The 22466-nt window shown below is 44.6% G+C and overlaps 1 protein-coding gene across 5 annotated transcripts in view; it reads right to left on the bottom strand.

Annotated features, from left to right (window-relative positions):
- CYP39A1 (cytochrome P450 family 39 subfamily A member 1) overlaps positions 1-17348 on the bottom strand; it is a 35237-nt gene extending 17889 nt beyond the window's left edge. For 2 of the 5 annotated variants that reach the window (XM_035110316.3, XM_060272338.2), the window contains exons 1-5: positions 17069-17348; positions 15246-15381; positions 12259-12433; positions 9716-9865; positions 5913-6006 (exon numbers count right to left, since the gene is read on the bottom strand). In XM_035110316.3, the coding sequence (XP_034966207.1) occupies positions 5913-6006; positions 9716-9865; positions 12259-12433; positions 15246-15381; positions 17069-17248 (735 nt within the window). In that variant the 5' untranslated portion in view covers positions 17249-17348. Of the gene's footprint in view, positions 1-5912; positions 6007-9715; positions 9866-10463; positions 10547-12258; positions 12434-15245; positions 15382-17068 lie in introns of those variants that run through there. The other 3 variants (XM_035110315.3, XM_088665504.1, XM_088665505.1) reach the window with 3 other exon arrangements.
- Positions 17349-22466: the final 5118 nt, after the last annotated feature.

A 22466-nucleotide genomic window follows, 5' to 3' on the forward strand; every position in this document is an offset into this window, starting at 1 on the left:
TTGTAAAAAATTTCTGAGTTGTGTGATGCAGTTCTCCAGCCAAATAATGTGTACAGAAAGGTGTATATTAAGGGAAGGGGTGCATAAAAATGCATATATTAGTGAAAATAACATATAAATTATTATTGTGTTAAAATGCATTGACTATTATTATTATTATTATTATTATTATTATTATTATTATTATTATTATGGATCGTCTGGTGGAAAATGTTTTTTGTTGTTGTTTAGTCATTTAGTCGTGTCCGACTCTTCGTGACCCCATGGACCATAGCACGCCAGGCACTCCTGTCTTGCACTGCCTCCCGCAGTTTGGTCAAACTCATGTTCGTAGCTTCGTGCCCCACTGTCCAACCATCTCGTCCTCTGTCGTCCCCTTCTCCTAGTGCCCTCAATCTTTCCCAACATCAGGGTCTTTTCCAAGGATTCTTCTCTTCTCATGAGGTGGCCAAAGTATTGGAGCCTCAGCTTCACGATCTGTCCTTCCAGTGAGCACTCAGGGCTGATTTCCTTAAGAATGGATAGGTTTGATCTTCTTGCAGTCCATGGGACTCTCAAGAGTCTCCTCCAGCACCATAATTCAAAAGCATCAATTCTTCGGCGATCAGCCTTCTTTATGGTCCAGCTCTTTATGGTCTTTTTTTCTTTCTTTAAGCAAAATGATCCTGAACTGAATTGATTCAGAACTGATTCAGAAATTGACCTATTCTCTCACCCTAACTGCAACCTAGGTGAGAGAGGCAGGCACTGATGGTCAGACCACAAAGAAGCCCAAGCACAAGAGGGGAATCGCAAAAAAAGGCACCGCTGAACACTTCTGGGGCTCTTTTGGGGCGCTGTGTCGCACAATCTGGGGCTCTTTTGGGGCGCTGTGTCGCTTTCACAGCCCTCCCCCCCCAGCAAAGCCGGGCTGCCTCGAAGCTCGAGACAAACCCCGCCGGACGGCTCGGGCGATAAACCGGAAGCCGAAGACGGAGCTCAATTGTTGTGGCTGCCAGTTTGGTCCATAGCTGCTTCCTAGAAATTTGATCAAAGGCCTGCTTGAAGTCAATAAAGGCCACATGGATAACTCTTGGGACTTTGCCAGGGTACTTTTTAGCCAAATGATTCAAGATTAGAATTTGGTCTATTGTAGATCTTCCAGGGTGGAAACCCGCCTGTTCCTCTGCAATGATATTATTGTTCTCCATCCAATTTGATAGTTTATTTAGCAAAATACCTTGAGTAGATCTTCCTAATTACATTCAACAGGCTGATCGGCCTAAAATTGCTTGGATCAGTGCGCAGGCCTTTCTTGTATATTAATATTATCAGCGCGGAACTCCAACTTGGGGAAAATTTTGCTGATTTATTTATATATGTATAGAGTGCTGCTAGGAGTGGAATCCACCAATCTTTGTTGGCTTTGATGGCATCAATAGATATAAGATCATCTCCAGGGGCCTTGCCCGCTTTGAACTGGTCTATAAGGGTTTCCACTTCAGGGCAGGTAACTGGGTCCCACTCAGGCAAAGGTTGCAGTTCCACCATTTCTCCGCCAGCGGCGTGAGCTGCATACAGATCAAAAAAGAATCTTTCCCAGGTGTCAGCTGGAATTTGAGGTTCTATCCTTGCCAGCGGTCTGCCCAAGTATCTGGAAATTAAGTGCCAAAAGGAGGGTTTTCTGTTCTCAGCTGCTGTCAACAGGTTTTTCCAGTTATTTCTTTCTGCCATAAGCTTCTTTTCCTTTAATAGAGCTTTATATCTCCTCTTTGTCAATTCTACAAGGCAGGCTTAGGCAGTATGTGGACCGAGAACTCCCAGAAGTGCAAGCTGGATTTCGAAAGGGCAGAGGAACCAGAGACCAAATAGCAAACATGCGCTGGATTATGGAGAAAGCTAGAGAGTTCCAGAAAAACGTCTACTTCTGCTTCATTGACTGTGCAAAAGCCTTTGACTGTGTCGACCACAGCAAACTATGGCAAGTTCTTAAAGAAATGGGAGTGCCTGATCACCTCATCTGTCTCCTGAGAAATCTCTATGTGGGACAAGAAGCTACAGTTAGAACTGGATAATGAACAACTGATTGGTTCAAAATTGGGAAAGGAGTACGACAAGGTTGTATATTGTCTCCCTGCTTATTTAACTTATATGCAGAATTCATCATGCGAAAGGCTGGACTAGATGAATCCCAAGCCAGAATTAAGATTGCCGGAAGAAATATCAACAACCTCAGATATGCAGATAACACAACCTTGATGGCAGAAAGCGAGGAAGAATTAAAGAACCTTTTAATGAGGGTGAAAGAGGAGAGTGCAAAATATGGTCTGAAGCTCAACATCAAAAAAACCAAGATCATGGCCACTGGTCCCATCACCTCCTGGCAAATAGAAGGGGAAGAAATGGAGGCAGTGAGAGATTTTACTTTCTTGGGCTCCTTGATCACTGCAGATGGTGACAGCAGTCACGAAATTAAAAGACGCCTGCTTCTTGGGAGAAAAGCAATGACAAACCTAGACAGCATCTTAAAAAGCAGAGACATCACCTTGCCGACAAAGGTCCGTATAGTTAAAGCTATGGTTTTCCCAGTAGTGATGTATGGAAGTGAGAGCTGGACCATAAAGAAGGCTGATCGCCGAAGAATTGATGCTTTTGAATTATGGTGCTGGAGGAGACTCTTGAGAGTCCCATGGACTGCAAGAAGATCAAACCTATCCATTCTTAAGAAAATCAGTCCTGAGTGCTCCCTGGAAGGACAGATCGTGAAGCTGAGGCTCCAATACTTTGGCCACCTCATGAGAAGAGAAGAATCCTTGGAAAAGACCCTGATGTTGGGAAAGATTGAGGGCACTAGGAGAAGGGGACGACAGAGGACGAGATGGTTGGACAGTGTTCTCGAAGCTACGAACATGAGTTTGACCAAACTGCAGGAGGCAGTGCAAGACAGGAGTGCCTGGCGTGCTATGGTCCATGGGGTCACGAAGAGTCGGACACGACTAAACGACTAAACAACAACAACAATCTCCTCTTAAGATTCATAAGGTGACTACTAGGCAAGGGATCATTTGATGCTCTGTATACCAAGAATTCATTATATAGATAGTTATTATATAGATAGTTCTTGAAGTTCCTGCATTCCTCATCCATCCATTTTTTATGGAAAAACTGCTTACTATTCGTTGCCAGGGCCTGCACCATTGCTCTTCCACCTGGATAAGGGAGTCCCTTGTCATTTGAAGTTGGTCAGACCAAAGAAGTTCATTCAGCTGCCGAGCTGTATTAGCGGACCATTTTAAGGCTGTAGGTCTCATCTGCAGCTGGTCATTTGTAAGATGCACAAAGGAATGCACATCCAATTCTTTGGCCAGGGTCAGGGAGAGTTCTAGAGGGAAATGATCACTCTCCAGTCTTGTTACCACCTTAAAGTTGTATATATTGGAAATCAGATCTAAAGAGATCCATACAAAATTGATGGTAGAAGGGCGTGAGCCTGTCCAATAAGTAAATTCAGCTGGGTAGTCAGAGCTGAGTGCCCCATTTAGCAGGAGAAGGTTGAGGGCCAACAAAGTTTGCCTACATTTAAAACCTGCATATGTGGCAACGCTGTCTTTAAAGTTTCTAGGTAGAAAATATGTGGTTATGAGGGGTAGTGAAGGATACTTATCATATTTAGAAAATAAGGTTTGGTCAGTATGAGACAAGCGGCCATTACAGTCTCCCACAATCAGGAAGGTGGCTTCAGGGTATTTTTCGAAAAGCATTTCAAGTGTCAGTTGAATTTCCTTCCATTCTGATCAACAAGGTTATATATATATATATATATATATATATATATATATATATATATATATACTGGGTATAAATAAAAATTGATTACCACAAACACTTCCTCTGCTGTTTGTAGCTTTATACCCAGCATGAGTGACGACTGAATATTGATTATTTCAGCCTGGAGATTTTTGGCCAGAGAAACAAAGATAGCCAACCCACCTTGTGGTCTGCCAGGTGATAGAGGGTTCTGCATCGCACTCAAATAGAAACCCTTGTACCCTGATAAGTAGAAATCCTCAAAGGCCCATGTCTCTTGAAATAAAAGGATGTAGCTACCTTTTATATAGGCAACAAAGGATGGATCCATCAACTTGGATTTAATACCAGCTACATTCCACGATAAAAGTGTAAGAGACCTCTTTGTCTTGTCCTCGGGTCATGCTGACCCTTGCATAGTCAATCATGGAGAATCCAAAAGAGGGGCACTAGAGTAAAGGGGCACTAGGTTGAAAAAAGCAGTGATTTTAGATTGCTTGCAATTCAGTTTCAGACACCACTTGTCACAGCAACATCCGGTGACTGGGGCTTATTTGTTGATAACTGTGGGAGAGAGCCTTGGTGCAAGGGGGTATTACTTAACGACAAATCCATAGGCTCTTCATTTGAGATATGCTCCATAGTTGCAGGAATTGTGCCTTTTGTATTGGCAATTGCTGGAGGGAAAACACAATGCAGGGCAGGTGGAAGGCATCCTTTTCGGTTGGCCTCCAAAAGGGCATTCAGCCTTTCCACAGCCTCAGAATTTGACCAAAGGGCTGCCGAGTCTCCCAATGGCTCATGCATTGCCTTGGTATCAGCATGGGACATGCAGCCATTTTGGGATTTGGAAATCGTTATAGCCAGAGCGGAGCCCGCTTGGGCCTGCGTCTGCTGATCTTCGGGAGCATCTGTATTGGTCAGTTCTGGGCCAGACAAGGCTCTGCCCCCTTCTTGGTGATGGGATAATCAGCTAGAAGTTAGTAAAGAGGAGTTGGTAGGAAGCGTCCGTAAAGGTAAAAATATTTCTCTTTGATGTTGTTGTGTGGGCCCCTTTGGCAATAAATTACTCGGCACACACTGGGAGTTCTTATTAGGCTCCTCCGACCACCTTAAGGGCTGGCTAACAAGATTAGATGAGTTTGAGGTTTTCCCAATGGTACATCTACAGTTATTAAAGAAGCATCTTTGTGGAAAGATTCCATACCAGTTAAGTCGGTTTTGAAGTTTACTCAAGCACGCAGGAAGCCTAGGAGAGTTGAACTTGAGAATCAGGCGCTTGAATTTTGGAGTCTCTGGGAGCCATGCTTTGGCATTAGAGTTAACCACCAAGCTACAGCAAGGTCGCCAGAATTAGATACTGGCTGTGGCTGTGGTTTTTATTTCATGCTTGCAAGCTGCCTTGCAGGCTGCTGCCAAAAGGAAGAGCAGGATTATACTTTCAAGGGTGCTTTCATCCTGATGTCGGTGCTCTGAGTTCCAACTGGCATCACCTCAGCTGTTGCTTTTCATATTTAACCACAGTTGGGGAACTTTGTGGGTTACAGAGAGCAGGGTCAGGCTCCTAGCTAGTTTAGTTATGCATGGTATATGCTTCTTTTACATATATATATATACACACACACAGGAGTATAGCCTTCACCAACTTATTTTTTAAAGGCTAATATAGATAAACTCACAGAAGAGCCAGTAAAAAAAGAAGGCACCCCTGTTGCCACCTTGTAGTCGACTCTAGGAAGAAACCTCAGGTTGTAGATGGCAGGTGGCACATAGGACTGCCCCCCCCCAAGCCTATTAGGCTATTTTGTTGGACTCCAGCTGGAAGACCACAGGGTCCCTCTCCCTCTATGGGGTCAAAGCAACGCCTCCCACTCTGTGACATTTCTCAAAAGTCCTCCCATTCCCCAGTCTATTCACTTCAATCCCAGCCCTCACAAAACTGCCAAAAATAAAGCAAAAGGTCTGACACTTCATTGATTTGCGCAGCACCTGGCTTAGTATTTTATAAATAATAATATTATTTATTCATGCATGCACACGAAAACTCATACCAATGACAAACTTAGTTGGTCTCTAAGGTGCTACTGGAAGGAATATTAACATGAAAAGCCTTATGGAGGGTTTACCTTAGAACAGTCATCTGAAGGATTAGTTTCCTCTGCATGCAAGACAACTTTTTCAAAACTTTTTAGGAGCCATTTCTTAGATTTAGACCATTTTCTAGGAAGCAAAAAGGAAAACAAAACCCTTATGAAATATATATGATAATCTGTACTCAGAAAAGAATTCTAAACAATTTCCCCATCATTTTTAAAACTTTTTAAACTTTCAAGTAATGCTCAGTTGCAGAGGTTCAGCAGATCACAGTGCCAGATGCTTGCGCTGCTTTTGAGCAATGCAGTCTCCAGAGTGAGCAGCTGAGTGACAGGGCAGGGCCCACCACCTGAAAGAAAAGAAGGGCTCAGTGACACTTTCCTTTGCTCTGTTCTTTCCAGGCACAGACCACGCTTTAAAGCCCATGTCCAAGCACCATTTTCTTTTTTTTTTCTTTTTTGGCTCTGGAGCTTTTCTAGGCAAAACCTGCTCTTCAAAGTTAAATTAGAGCAAATGGCAACCAGCGGAAAACCCAACAGATTAAGCACTAAACAGTGTGGTTTTGTGGGGAAAGCTCTGGGGCAAAAAATCCAACACTCAGGCATGGAGCTTTAAAGTGTGGACCTATGCCTGGAAAGAGCAGGGCAAAATGTAAGTGTGGATAAGCCCTTGAGCAACCAAATATTCTCACAGTTCAAGCCACCACATTCAGGTGCTGTTTCCTGTTTATTCTGGCTGGGAAGAATGGTTCTTCTCCTAACTGTCTGGCATAAACAGAGTGTGCTGCCAGAAGAAGGAGTGGTGATGTCCTGTCAGTGAATATAAGGAATAAAATTCTAGGGGGACAAACTCAGAGGGTGGTCTCTCAATTTTTTTATGTGGTTTTATTGTATATAGATACTGTTGTTGTAAACCACTTAGATTTTTTTATGACATGTAAAGGAAAAATAAATATACCTCTTCCCCCCCACTCTCTTTCATTCCCACTGGGATTTTCCCTTTCCTCATAATAATTAATGGAGCCATTACACCCCATAAAGAAAGATGCTCCCAGTTAATGCTGGTCAGTACAACAACAACAACATTTATTGCATTAGCTGTATGGCCATAGCACAAGTACAAACAGACAGGCAACTGTCGCACAGCAATAAAACTACAACAAATACAATTAGAACGTTAAATATAAAATCCAGGTAAATGCAACTGGTTAGGTAAAGGCAAAAGTGATGCGTGTTGGCTAAAAATATAACAGGAATTTACATAGGACTAGGGCCTGGCTGGTTGGCCAGGAAAGCGGCCCTGAGTTTAAGGGCCTGTAAAATATAGATAGCTATGTCACGTGAAACCAAGGGGTTGGCGTCCACCAGTAAAAACTTCATGCGATCGATGTCCCGTAAGATGGTCGTCGGGATTGAAAGGAGAAGCCTGGATCTTACAGGGTCATATAGAGAACAGTAAAAGAAAAAGTGTATGTAGTCCTCTATCATTCCCTCATTGCATGGGCAGAGTCGGAGGTTCAGTGGTATGTTGGAGAAAACGCTGTGTAAAAATGCTGTGGGTATGGCATGGAATCGGGCTAGTGTGAAAGCCTTTCTTAGCTTGGGGTTTGTTAAATCACACAAATAGTGGGCCAGAGATCTAGCTGCCTTCATGTGGGGAAGCCACATGGAGATTTTAGCCGCCTTAGATTGTGCTAGGTCAAAAGCTTCATCCCTAGCTAAGATCCAGCTATGGATTTTGTTGTTATCCCATGAAGTCAGGGCAGCAAAGTCTGGAAGGGAGTAATGAAACAAATGGATTCCATGGCCTTAGACCAGCTGCTGCTACCAGTGAGGGCTGTGAAGGCTTGTTTGTCTAGTGGGAAGTTTTGAATATCTGCGAGGGATTTATAGTAGATAACTATCCTGGCCTGGGCCCTTGCTACTATAGATTGTAGTCCCAATTCTAGTCTCAATTGGGCGGACATGGTCCCATTAGGGAGGCCCAAGATCTTTCTTTCCAGGAGATTCTGCAGGGTCTCCAGTTGCTGGAGTACATTCATGTTCCAACCCCATATTTCCACCCCGTACAACAGCATTGGGAGTATTTTACTAATATAGATCTTTCTGATCGGCGCTACCAGTTGGCCACCGATTCTGAGGAAAAATTTCACTAAGGCACCGATGACCCAACGAGCAGCCAAAATAGTCGTGTTTAGGTGGGCTGTCCAAGATAATCTATGGTGGAAAGTGATGCCCAAGTATTTAAAAACTGAGCATTGGTCGATGGTGTAGCCCTTGAGGATCCACGAAGGATTTGGTTTTGCCTTGCCAAAAGGAATTATTTTAGTTTTGGAAAAATTGATCATTAGGAAGTTTTCTTCACATAATTTCATGAGTCCTCTCATCAAGTTGTTAAGTCCCCCCTTTGTTAGCGAGAGGACTGCCATGTCATCTGCGTACAGTAGGATAGGAATTTTTGCTTGTTGCGGGGGCGGGGCTGTTTGGTTAAGAGCTTTAATGGCTATTATTATATCATTTATGTAAAAATTAAAGAGGAAGGGAGCCAGAAGGCAGTCTTGTTTGACGCCTCTGGCAATGGGAAAGGGACGGGAGAGAGTTCCCTGGGGACCGAATTTCACTCTAGCGGATATATCCGAGTGGATTTCCATTAATAGCCTTAGGAGCCTTTTGTCAATGTTGGTTTCACTGAGCTTCTGCCAGAGTCTAGATCTATTGATGGAGTCAAAGGCAGAGGACAGATCGACAAAGGCTACATATATATTGGAGTGGAACTTGGTTTGATATTTGTTGTTTATAGATTGGAGGACTAGGCAGTGGCCGGAGGTGTTATGGCCTTTCCGAAAACCCGCTTGTTCTGGGTGGAATAGACTAATTTCATCAGCCCAGTTGGTCAGCTTCTCAAGGAGAAGTCTAGTATAGATCTTATAGGGCAGTGGTCCTCAACCCCCGGGCCACGGACCGGTACCGGTCCGTGGATCAATTGGTACCGGGCCGCCCAAGGAACATTAAATACAATTAAATTAAAATTATTAAATCAAAACAATCAAAATAAAATATAAATAATCAACATCCCACCCCTCGGCGGGCCACGAAACAATCAACGCCGCCCCCCCTCAGCGGGCCGCAGTAAAATTATCAAACGTTGACTGGTCCGCGGCGATAAAAAGGTTGGGGAGCACTGTTATAGGGTATATCCAGAAGACTTATGGGTCTGTAGTTGGTAGGGTCTTGGGGATCTCCTTTTTTATGGATTGGGATGATTATACTCTGCTTCCAGTTTGACGGAAGGGAAGAGTTGATTGCAGTAAAAATGGGGGCCAATGTGGTTGCCCACCAATGTTGATTAGTTAGAAAAACCTCAGGGGACAACATGTCTTCCTCTGGGGATTTACCACCCTTTAACAGGCCAATCAGCTGGCTGCATTTCTCTGGGGAGACCGGGTCCCACAAAAGAAGGGTGGTGCTGCTGTCTGCTGGAAGGATTGTGGGAGTATTGGGAAGGGGATCCGAATAACATCACACTAAGCTGACTCTGTGCTCACACCCCTTCACAGAATGCAGGGTCCCCTCTTTGTTGTAGAGTAAATCTAGCAAATCAAAAGTGAACTTTGTGCACACTAGTTAGGCTCCTCAACTAGCTACTGCAAGCAGTCTTCGATCCAATGACTACAGGAGTATGCCAGTTGGAGGGAAAGCATGCCATCATATAAGTCGTCTATGGATTACACCCATAATATTGTAGACATAAGCAACAGGAATATGAGGACTGTCTAAGCTAGAACATGAATTTCTGGATAAATTTATATTGTCAAACAGAAACACTACTCCCTTACTTCAGAAAATATTTTGGCAGTTGGGTAGCATATTCAAAATCATCATCAAAATTCTGATAGTGCTCCTCAAACTCCTTGACATTATCCCTGGTGGTCAAAAACATGTCTTTTCCAAACAGGGTGTTCACTGTTGATGGGAACATGATGTGCCTGCAATAGGAGAAAAGGTATAGTTGTGGACTGAAGGAAAATAATGTTAAAATCCACTTGGAATGGTCAGCTGTTGGCTATACTGGTTTCATACAACTAAAGTAAAAATAGGTGAAATAAATTGTAGTGGATAAACTTCTGCTGTTGTGAGATGGGACTTCAAAAAACAACAACAACCATGGCACATCGTACCTTTAAGAAATTCTACTATTCTCATTCTGCTTTGTGAAATATCTCTAAATATTGTACCTTTCCTTGTCAGAAGAGGTAAGCCTAAAACAACTCAGCAATTATTCTCAATTATGCAGATAGCATTATTTTGGGTCAATTTAATTTGCTTTTGCGGAGAAGGGTCATTGCATAATAATAATAATAATAATAATAATAATAATAATAATAATAATAATAATTTGTATCCCACCCTCCCCTGCTGAAGCTGAGCTCAGAGCAGCTAACATCATATAAAACACAATATACATAAAAACAAACAAACTATTGATTAAAATGCACCCCAAAATTAATTCAAATAAATTAAAATTAAAATTAGTCTGGACAAATGGCCATCCTCAAGTTAAAATTGAAAGCAGTTAATACTCACCAGGACCAACTATTTCCACTGATATTATAATGACCTGTGAGCGGGCTGGGAAACCTCCTTCGTACTTGTTCATACAAAGAGAAAATGAGTCAGATTGAACCCTAGCCAAAGGCCTGGAGGAACAGTTCTGTCTTGCAGACCCTCTGAAAAGATGTCAAATCTCACAGGGCCCTGGTCTCTTGTGAGAGAGTGTTCCACCAGGCCGGGGCCATGACCAAAAAGGCCCTGGCTCTGGTCGAGGCCAGTCTAAACTCCCTGGGGCTCGGGATCTTCAGGGTGTTGCTATTTGTAGACTGTAAGGTTCTCTGTGGGGCATACCAGGAGAGGCGGTCCCATAGGTACGAGGGTCCTAGGCCATATAGGGCTTTAAAGGTTGAAACCAGCACCTTAAACCTGATCCTGTACTCCACCGGGAGCCAGTGCAGCAGGTATAGCACTGGGTGAATGTGATCCCGCGGCGAAAACCCCGTAAGGAGTCTCGCTGCGGCATTCTGCACCCGCTGGAGTTTCTAGGTCAGCTTCAAGGGCAGCCCCACGTAGAGTGAGTTACAATAATCAAGCCTGGAGGTGACCGTCACATGGATCACAGTGGTAAGGTCAGGGAGAGAGAGGTAAGGGACCAACTGCTTAGCTCGGCAGAGATGAAAAAATGCTGCCTTTGTTGTAGCTGTAACCTGCGCCTCCATAGAAAGGGAGGTGTCGAAAATTACACCCAAACTCTTGACGGAAGGCGCTGGCACTAGTTGCGCCCCCGCAAGGGATGGTAGCTGCCCCCCCAATCCCATATCATCTCCCATATCATCTCGACCAAGACAAAGGACCTCTGTCTTCGAAGGATTTAACTTTACCCAGCTCCCACGTAGCCATCCAGCAACGGCTTCCAGACATCTGAACAGTGTGTCTGGGGCTGAGTCAGGGTGGCTGTCCATCAACAGATAAAGCTGGGTGTCATCAGCATACTGATGGCAGCCCAAAACAAAATTCTGGACAAGCTGGGCAAGGGGGTGCATATAGATGTTAAAAAGCATCGGGACAGAATTGCACCCTGCAGTACTCCACGCACCAAGGAGTAGCATAGTGACAACTCCTCCCCTCCCCGCGCCACCCTCTGTCCCCGACCAGAGAGGAACGAGCGTAGCCATTGAAGGACTGCACCCCGAATCCCCATGTAGGCAAGGCAGTGCCAGTGGTCTAGAAGTTTGCGGTCGACCATGTCGAAGGCTGCTGACAGATCTAAAAGAATCAACAGCCCCGACCCGCCTCAATCCAGCTGCCAACGGAAGTCATCTGTTACAGCGATCAGAGCTGTCTTGCTCCCATGGCCAGAATGAAAACCGGACTGGACTGTATCCAAAGCCGAACCAAAGTCAAATTGTTCCAATGTACAAGTATGTATTATGGATTGATCCCTTTATGGACCAGCTGCATATTCCTGCGTTGCAGGGAGTTGGATGGGATGCTCCTTGGGGTCCCTTCCAACTCTAGTCTATGATTCTATGAAATTAGCCTCAAAGAGTACAGTATATTTATCACACTCCCTTGCTATTACATACTTTGGAATGCCCTCTCCTAAGGAGATGCTACTGTTGGCTTCACAAGAATATCCTATCCAATAGTAAAATGGGTTTATGACAATTCCACCAGTGCCCTACCCTTCTGCTTTCTCTTGTAGTGTTTAAACTATATTTTATTTTCTTCTAAACTACAACATTTATGGCTTATTCTAGGTATTAATTTTATTTAATGAAAAGAATGGAGGCCTGTGCCATTCTGGCTGGTTTGCAAAATCACCTACCTTACAAGATCTCTGAGCTCCTCCGTTCCCTCATGACCCAAATCCTCCATGTGTTTCTGAAGTTCCTGACAGAGACTCCCAGGCATATGATGCAGCTTAGATGTACCCAGTCTTCCCTTCACCATGATATATATCCTGCTCCTATTCTTGTAAAAGATTTCTTCAGGAATTGAAGCTTCAAAATCCAAGTGGAAAAAAATAACATCAGTCAGAATACGCTGCAACGTTTTACTTAAAATACCCTAGAATCTGGGCAGGCATCATGAACAGTTTTGCTTCTTTATTTCATGTTGTGTTGTCTTTCAAAAGTGGCAATTCTTTCTCATTAGACATACAAAAATGTGTAGATACAGAATCTTGATGATATAATGTGCCCTGGTAAAGTTGGGTGCTTCCCTGTCTTCACTAAATATGTCTTCATTATAGCGTGAATAAGCAACTGAGAAGTTCTTAATGACATATACTGTGGGGTGAGGCGGTGTGGAGAGGGCTTGGATTTATGGCGGCGGAGTGGCATATGGAGTGGTCTGGGTATGTGGGCAGCGGGGGTCTCAGCCAGTAGATCGGCCTGCTTTCCTGGTGGGTGTGAGTCTCGTGGGCTGTGTGCGATGGGATTGGGTGGGGGCGGGATCCGTGGGGTGGGGTGTGGAGTGGGGTGGGGGTCGCAGGAGGTGGAGGGGTGGGGGTGCGTTCCGTGGGGTGGGATGTGTGTGGAGAGGCCTAGGATTTTTGTCTGCGGAATGGCCTGTGGAGCGGCCTGGGTCTGTGGGCAGCGGGAGTCTCGGGTGGCAGCGCGGCCTGTAGATCGGCCTGGTTCCCTGGTAGGTGTGAGTCTCGGGGGCTGTTTGTGGCGGGATGGAGGGGCGGGATCCGTGGGGTGGGGAGTGGGTTTTCTCTGGGTGGGAGGGGTCACGGGAGGGGGAGGGATCGGTGGGGGTGCATTCCGTGGGGTGTGATTGTGAGGGAATGGATCGGAGGACGGTGAGAGGGAACGGTTCGGAGGACGCTGTGGATCGGAGGATGCTGGTTAGGAGGGCAGCCTGTGGGGGGGGGGGGTTTGTGAGAGGGAACAGAGGGTGGTGAGAGGGAACAAATAGGAGGACTGTGGTGAAGAGGATCGCAGGACGGTGTGGGGAGTATATGAGGGGAAAGGTATGGAAAGTTGGGAGGAGAGGATCCGAGGACGTGTTAGGATGATGGATGGAGTGTGAGAGGGAAAGGTATACTTCGAGAGGAGTGGAGAACGCTGGTAGGAGGTCAAGACGCTTGTGTTGGGTGTCTCCGATGAGATCTTGGACACCTCTGGCGGATGGATATCCATTAGTGTTGGATCTCGTGGTGGAGGCGGGGTTTGTGGGTGTGGCGTAGACTCCATGGGGAGGGAGGGGGTGTAGGAGGAGGAGCTGAGGGAATAACGCCACTTGAGGGCACTGTTTTACTTTGTGGAAAAGCAGGTTTATACCTGCCCAGGTGTGAAATTTGAGGTATTTTCTTTTCCAGCAACGCTCGGGGAGTGGCCTGGATCGTTGTGACAAAATTTCAGGACGATCGGTCAAGCAGTTACAGAGAAAAGTTCAGCCGACACTTTCAAGATTTTTACATTTATATATATATATATAGATGAATAAAAACTGTAGAGGTTTGAAGACACTAGCAGGATTGGAATAAATCCTACGATGTAGACTGGACTATAAGAAGAGACTGCGAGATGTAGATTGGAAGAGGGAAAGCCTGGTGCTGGGATGGAGGGAAGTTAAAAGCTCGGCAGAGCGATGGGAAGAAGATGTGTGGATAATTGTTGGAATTTATTGTTTTTTATTTAAAGTGGAAACTTAATAAAAAAATTTTTTTAAAAAAAGGATTATGATTATATGTTAATTGGCTGTTTATATTGGAAAATTAATGAAAATCACTGGAAGGACAGATCCTGAAACTGAGGCTCCAATACTTTGGCCACCTCATGAGAAGAGAAGACTCCCTGGAAAAGTCCCTGATGTTGGGAAAGATTGAGGGCACAAGGAGAAGGGGACGACAGAGGACGAGATGGTTAGACAGTGTTCTCGAAGCTACCAACCTGAGTTTGACCAAACTGCGGGAGGCAGTGGAAGACAGGAGTGCCTGGCGTGCTCTGGTCCATGGGGTCACAAAGAGTTGGACACGACTAAACTAAGGTTACCAGATTTTTTTCAATGAATCCGGGGACACTCTTCAACTTCAATGGATTTTGTATGGGGACTGATTTGTAAATCCTGGGACTGTCCCTGGGAAACAAGGGCATCTGGTAACCTTAGACTAAATGACCAAACAACAACAACAAATTTAGTGGAAACAAGCTGCAGTGGAATGGAAGCAGTGCTGATGTTTATGAACACAGACGAGAATGGAAATTGTTGCCTTCTTACATCACTACCTGTGCCTGTATTACTGGAACTGTCTTTAGTAAGGCTAATAGCATTTCTGAGGGAGGATAATTTTGAAGTAAAAAACATGGATGGGGTGTGTGTGAGTGAGTGAGATAAATGACCGCTCCCCACATCAAATGGGGGGGGCAACTTTTGCGTGGTTGCGCGCAGCCCCCTGGACCCCAGTGCAGCTCCCGGTAGTTCAGGCTGGCTTCATCCTCCCCAGGCTGGATACCTGGGGTCTCCGCCTACCTCAGTCATCCGCCCAATCCCGCCTGGGGGAGGCATTGCCAGGGGATTGGCTAGGTAAGGGGAGGGACAGCCCAGCCCACACAACTGAAGGGAAGCTTACCTGTGAAGCAGCAGTCGGCTCCAGAGCTTGTCTTGAGTCATTATTCGGCTTGGCTGGGGGGACTTCCTGTGCACGCAATACTTGCTCCCTCAGCACATTGCTCCAGTCAAAACTGGAGTCCCCAAAGATACATTAAAGTAAAAAGACCTCCCACTTCACATCTCTTTCAACCCTTTGTCATCTAAGATAGAAAGAAATCATTTTCCCACTGAAATTAAATATCATTTACCTACCTGTACGCTGGACAGACTGTTGCACTGCCTGCTCAAAATCCACATCTTTAGAAGTACAAAATGCTTGAAAACCTTCTCCATCAGTTACAAATGTGTATCGTTTCCCCAACATATACACTGTGAATACTGGTCCATACTGCAAAATATAGTGTTAAAAAAGTTACCGTAAGTAGTTTTTATATATATGATATTTTTAATAAAACAATCTGCAGGAAGAATAGACTATGCAACAACTGCGGAAAGAATTTTGTTAGTCCAAAGATGGAAATAACAGGAGTTACCAACAAAAGAAGGCTGGCAGGTGAAGCTGATGGACTTTGCAGAACTGGTGAAACTGACGGGAAGAATTTATATTATATTTGAAAGACAACTGTAAGCAATTAACATCATTAGCAGGGTTATCTGAAGATCTGTAAGATGAAATTGCTACCTACCGGTATGCAGGTTGAGTGATATAATGTTTTAGGTAATGATACAACAAGTATAGGAAACGAAGTGAAATGTAAAGTTTAATTTTGTAAATCATCAGATGGGAGGGAGGGAAGTCGTTAGGCTCAGTTGAGCCAAAGATATAAAATAAGAGGATACAATGTTACGTAATGTTATTATATGTAATCTTTTACATATAAAAATATGTAATTTTTATAATAAAAAAGTTAAGTAGTTTAATACAACTACCTTTAGGGGGAGCCATTGGGTCCTACCCATTGGCTCCATAGCTGCCAAGTTATCCCCCTTTTTAAGGGAAATTCCCTCATGCTGAATAGGCTTCCTTGTGAGAAAAGGGAAAACTTGGCAGCTATGATTGGCTCCCCTTCGGCACCAGACACTCCCAGGCAGGCATTGCATACAGCAAGCACAATAAAGGCAATCACAGCACCTGCCAGCATGCCCAGCCGCCTACTTTTCCATCTATTCCCAACAGCAAGGGCTGGTGGACTGACTGGCTGGGCTGCCTCACCCACTTACTTGCTTGCTTACTCTAAGGCTGCCTCAGTTCCTGGCACCCAGTACCCCCTGGCCAGCCCCAGAGGCATCATTCGCCTGCGGAGCTTATAGCCAGGGCTGCTGCAACCAACAGCCACAGAAACCTTTGGGAGGCAGAGACACAAGAGGGCATCAGAGGAGAGAGGGAAGGAAGGAGGGACAGAGGCCAGTGTTGCCTGCAGTACACCTGATTAACATTCAAGATCAAGGCACCCCAACATACCACAGCACACAGGCTGAGAAACACTGTTCTAGGGAATGGACTTGTCTAAAATCTCTTAGCACTACTGTTGTGAAAGGGGAAAAAACCGACTGCATTACAATGAAGTTGCAAAACATTATAAAAAACACATTTGTATACATACTGCTTGAAAATACTCATTTTATAAGATTCTTGTATAATTCTATTTTTAATTCATTCTTTCAACATCGAGTAGCTTTCAGGACAGCTTGAAAAGCACACATGAACTTTAGTAACCTAATACTTGGCATGTTCAAGGGGAACAGCCCTGCTGGACAAGAAGCGCCACATTGTTCTGAACAGTGCCCTAAATCTAAAGAGAGAGAGAGCAAATATGTGTTTTAGCACATTTCTCCCAGCATGTTATTCTATCATAGTAATTCAGACTATTTAAATCGTTTGATAAGTCAGCTAACACAAAGCATATTAAACTGTAAAAAGCAAAGTAAGTTAGACACCTGGCTAAGGCAAAAGCTTGTTCAGCTCAAGCTCAAGCCTTTTCATCCTCTCCCTCCCTGATCTCTGGTCTGTGACTGTAATAAATGGTTTCATTCATTCATTCTCCCTCCCCATCCCTGGCTCCCACAGTTATTACCTTGAGTCCGGCTTGTTTGATGAATTCCAGAGGAGCTTTCCCAAACTCGAAGGCAGCTCCAAACCAAGGGATGCAGCCATGGATACAAGGCGGCTCATTGCCGTTTCTGAACGGAAAGAAAATCAGCTTGACAACAAAACCTAGAACCACTGTAAACAGGAGAGCCAAAATGATCTCCATCTTCTTTCCTCTGTAGCAGTTGCTTTTCTGACACAGGCTGCCACTGAAAGATATAATGCTGCTAGGCGTTACTTCAGGATAGGATTAAAAAAATCTTGTTTTGTACTGCTGCCTTCTTGTGGATGCTATGATAAAAGACAAGTTCACTACAGTACATAGTTCAGCTTGCCTCTGGGAGGGGCTAGTTTTACTTTCTAATTAGCCCTCAAAATTGACTTCTCTTCTCTCTGTTCTCTGAAACATGAGGCCATATTTCATTTTCCTTCTTGTGCCATAATTAACTGTTGTGCTGTTCACTGCAGAAGCTGTAAGCTATTCCATGCCAAATGAAAATAGATCATTTGTTATTTAACTGTGCATGCATTGCCTTGACATTTTTTATAGCAATAGACAGTATTATAGCTTTGGAGACACACAGCACGAGCCTGAGAGCATTTGGTATTTACAGACATTTAGGAACAGACACCATACAGACAGGTCCAGTCCAGGAACAATGTGTCACAACTGCTGATCATTACTCATTTCTGCCTCTTTCTGTGCTCTCCAGTACAGTGGAACCTCGGTTTATGAACACAATTGGTTCCGGAAGTCTGTTCATAAACTGAAGTGTTCATAAACTGAAGCGAACTTTCCCATTGAAAGTAATGGAAAGTGGATTAATCCGTTCCAGATGGACCGCGGGGTACTTAAACTGAAGCGTTCATAAACTGAAGCATGGGTGTAATTGGTTCCGGAAGTCTGTTCATAAACTGAAGCGTTCATAAACTGAAGTGAACTTTCCCATTGAAAGTAATGGAAAATGAATCAATCCGTTCCAGATGGGTCCGCGGCGTTCATAAACCGAAAATTCATAAACCGAGGTGTTCATAAACCGAGGTTCCACTGTACTGTAGTTCAAAAGGACAGTACTTTCCTATGGAGAAGCTCACCACATGACTAGCAGTGATGACCTGAGCCCTTTCAGCTTTTTCTCCACATTTTATCTGCAGGCTTCCAGCCATGGGAGCTATTTGGAAGATTCCCATTTTCTTCCCCTTGTATTTTGGGGCTGAAAAGAGCAGTGTGTACTCATAAGGAGCTCTGAACCATAAGGAGCCTCCCAGAAGAATTCTGTAGCTAGGGAGGACTGGGGGGGCAGGGATTTACCCCCATCAAGTAAATAAATAAAAATACTTAACTATCTGACCAATTGTGTCACATATAACTCATTCTGCCCCCCCTTACATAATGCCTGCCCCCCCTACAATAAATCCTGGCAACGCCCATGGGCTTTCTGGTCTTTTGGTTTGAGGCATAGGTCGAGGGGTGCCAGGTACCAGCACCATCAGCTTTTGGGGTACTTTTGGATAGGAAGTTATCGTAAAGCCTTACTTTTAATATTGGTGAGCTTACGCTCACTTAAATTTTAATGAATGCTAATGTTGGATTCTTTTGTAATGAGATTATACTTTTTATTATGTCTCACTAATGTACTTAAGACATTTTTATGTGAACTGCTTTCAGTACATACATATTTGTGGGAAAGGTGGTATATAAATAAATTGACCATGAACTGAGTAAAATATCTGTTTATCTTCCAAGCTACACATAGATGGAGCTGTAATATCCAAATACTGTAGTTACATTCATAGGCAATCTTGGAAAAATACTGGATTTATCTTAGAATAGTTGAGCTTCCCAAAGTGAGCTGATTGTTAATATCATGCTGGCCTAGCAAGGTTTGGTGATAAAATACAACCTTTGAATCAAGCTACACTACAGGCTATTTAATCATTAATGAGTATATGCTACATTTTTTTCACAAAACATTTGTCTGCTTATTAAATGTGATGCTGTCTGCTGTCCTTGCTTATAATACATTTATCAAACTTGTGAGTAAATTTTAAAATCCCAAAAATTTGGTATAATACAATTTAATAAAATAAATAAATCAGACTTCATTTCAATTAAGAACCAAACTGGTTAAGTTCCCTGCCCCATTCTCCCTTTTACTTACTTATGGTCTCTTCTCTTGGGTTCTTTTTCTTCCAGCCACCCTTCTCAGCCCCCCCCCCTATTTTCCTCAATCGGTCCCTCTTTTGCACATCTGCCTTCAGCTAATTTTTCTATAATTCCTCCATGGAACTTAAGAAATACTTACTGTTTCCCCTCTCATGATCTCTGCAGTGGGGAATCCTCCATGCAGTGTCTTGCATGCTTTGCCAGCCTCCGATTACTAAGACCCATCATAGGTTTCTTAAAAATGAGTCATTCCAGACTTATCTCATTACATTTTGATGGAGTTACAAGCTTGGTGAATTAGGGGAATGTTGTGGACATAGTGTATCTTGTTTTTAGTAAGGCTTTTGACAAAGTCCCCCATGATATTCTTTTGAGGAAGTTAATAAATTGTGGGTTAAATGAGGTAACTGTTAAGATTGGTAGCTGGTTGGCAGACCAAACCCAAAGTACTCATTAATGGTTTCTAGTCATCCTGGGAAAAAGTGACACATGGGATGCTGCAGAGATCTCCTGGGCCCATTTTTGTTCAATGTCTTTATCAACAACTTGGTTGAAGGAATTGAGGGGATGCTCATCCAATTTGCAGATGGCACCAAACTGGGAGGGGTAGCTAATGCTGCAGAAGACAGAATCAGGAATCAATATGACCTTAACAGATTGGAGAACTAAACAAATCTTAATAGGGACAAATGTAAGGTTCTGTATTTAGTAGGCAGGAAGAGCCAGATGCATAAATATAAGATGGGGACATCTGGCTTACATGTGAAAAGGTTCTAGAGGCTTCGTGGACCACAAGCTTAACATGAGTTGACAGTGTGAAGCAGCAGCGGAAAAACCTTACCTGCATCAAGATAAGTATGTCCAAATCAAGGGAAGTCATAATACCATTCTATTCTGCCTTGGTCAGACCACACATGGAATACAGTGTCCAATTCTGGGCACCAAAATTTAAAGTAATTGACAAGCTAGTACATGTGCAGAGGAGGGCAACCAAGATGATCAAGGGCAGGGGTCAGCAAACTTTTTCAGCAGGGGGCTGGTCCACTGTCCCTCAGACCTTGTGGGGGGCCGGACTATATTTTGAAAAATATATATATGAATGAATTCCTATGCCCCGCAAATAACCCAGAGATGCATTTTAAATAAAAGAACACATTCTACTCTTGTAAAAACATGCTGATTCCCGGACCGTCCGCGGTCCGGATTTAGAAGGCGATTGGGCCGCATCCGGCCCTCAGGCCTTAGTTTGGAGACTCCTGATCAAGGGTCTGGAAGCCAAGCTTTATGAGGAACAATCAAAGGAGCTGGGTATATTTAGCCAGGGAAAGAGGAGATTGAGATATATTGTTGTTGTTTAGTTGTTTAGTCATGTCCGACTCTTCGTGACCCCATGGACCAGAACATGCCAGGCACTCCGGTCTTCCACTGCCTCCCGCAGTTTGGTCAAACTCATGTTCGTAGCTTCGAGAACACTGTCCAACCATCTCGTCCTCTGTCGTCCCCTTCTCCTAGTGCCCTCCATCTTTCCCAACATCAGGGTCTTTTCCAGGGAGTCTTCTCTTCTCATGAGGTGGCCAAAGTATTGGAGCCTCAGCTTCAGGATCTGTCCTTCCAGTGAGCACTCAGGGCTGATTTCCTTAAGAATTGATAGGTTTGATCTTCTTGCAGTCCATGAGACTCTCAAGAGTCTCCTCCAGCACCATAATTCAAAAGCATCAATTCTTCGGTGATCAGCCTTCTTTATGGTCCAGCTCTCACTTCCATACATCACTACAGGGAAAACCATAGCTTTAACTATACGGACCTTTGTCGGCAAGGTGATATCTCTGCTTTTTAAGATGCTGTCTAGGTTTGTCATTGCTTTTCTCACAAGAAGCAGGTGTCCTTTAATTTCATGACTGCTGTCGCCATCTGCAGTGATCATGGAACCCAAGAAAGTAAAATCTCTCACTGCCTCCATTTCTTCCCCTTCTATTTGCCAGGAGGTGACGGAACCAGTGGCCATGATCTTAGTTTTTTTGATGTTGAGCTTCAGACCATATTTTGCGCTCTCCTCTTTCACCCTCATCAAAAGATTATTTATTTCCTCCTCACTTTCTGCCATCAAGGTTGTGCCATCAGCATATCTGAGGTTGTTGATATTTCTTCCAGCAATCTGGAAGGATGAGGCAGGCTTGTTTTCTCCTGCTCTGGAGTGTAGGCTTTGAACCAATGCTTTCATATTACAGGAAAGGAAATTCCAACTAAACTTCAGGAGCTGTTCAACAGTGGAATGGTCTCCCTTGGGAGGTGGGAGGATTCCTTGGGGGTTTTTAAGCAGAGGTTGGATGGCCATCTGTCATGGATGCTTTAGCTAAGATTCCTGCATTGCAGGGGATTTGGACTGGATGCCCCTTAGGGTAAAGGGTATTTACCTGCCTGTGACTTTGCCCCATGAAACCTCCTCTCCTTGCTTCAATTTCTCACTCAGAAATAGCAGCAATTGTGTGGTTCCAGATTGAGCGGAGTCTTCAGTACCTTTAAGGAGGAGGACATACTGGTTTCTGCTAGTAACCCAAATGTTAGCTAAACCCCTTCCTCCCTCTGATGCCACCGAAGCAACAAAAAGCAGGAACCGTCTGCCAAACTTTTCTGATATGTTGTCTGTGGGGGCCTTGAAGGCTCGCTCATTCCTGCATGGCAAAGCAGGATGAACAAGGCGGACACATTTTGCTCCAGCCATTCAGGAAACCGGCCCGTGTTTATCGCATTAAAGCCCCCCGTGGAGGTGCAAAGTTCTGCACACAACTACGTGGGGTGGGGGGCAGACATCTGTGTCCATGTTGCAGCTTGCTTTTCCCGACTGCTGATCCGGCTGTCAGTCTACAAGCCTCGTACTGACATGGCGCCCTTCGCCCAAAGACCGCAGGGCGGTTTACAGTGACAGGGAGACGGCCAGGCCCGCCCAAAGCCTTCTCCCCTCCGCTTTGCCTTCTCCCGCCCTCGCTTCTCCGCCCGGACGCGGATTCTGAAGCGGGGCGCCCCATTTCCCCAAGCGCCGTAGGGATTTCGTGAGGTGAATGTCCGGCCCCGCCAACTAGGCTTCCCTCACGCGCACGCCCCGCTTCCCTCCTTCGCTCGTTACCGCAGGTGCGCGCGGGGGGGGGGGAGTGGGCGTGGCGTGGAGCGGGCTCCTCCCCCTCGAGGCGGCGGGGCTGGGCGTCCTCTGTCCGCCGTT

The sequence above is a fragment of the Zootoca vivipara genome, chromosome 3, assembly GCF_965207765.1.
Source record: "Zootoca vivipara chromosome 3, rZooViv2.hap1.1, whole genome shotgun sequence".
Lineage (NCBI taxonomy): Eukaryota > Metazoa > Chordata > Lepidosauria > Squamata > Lacertidae > Zootoca > Zootoca vivipara.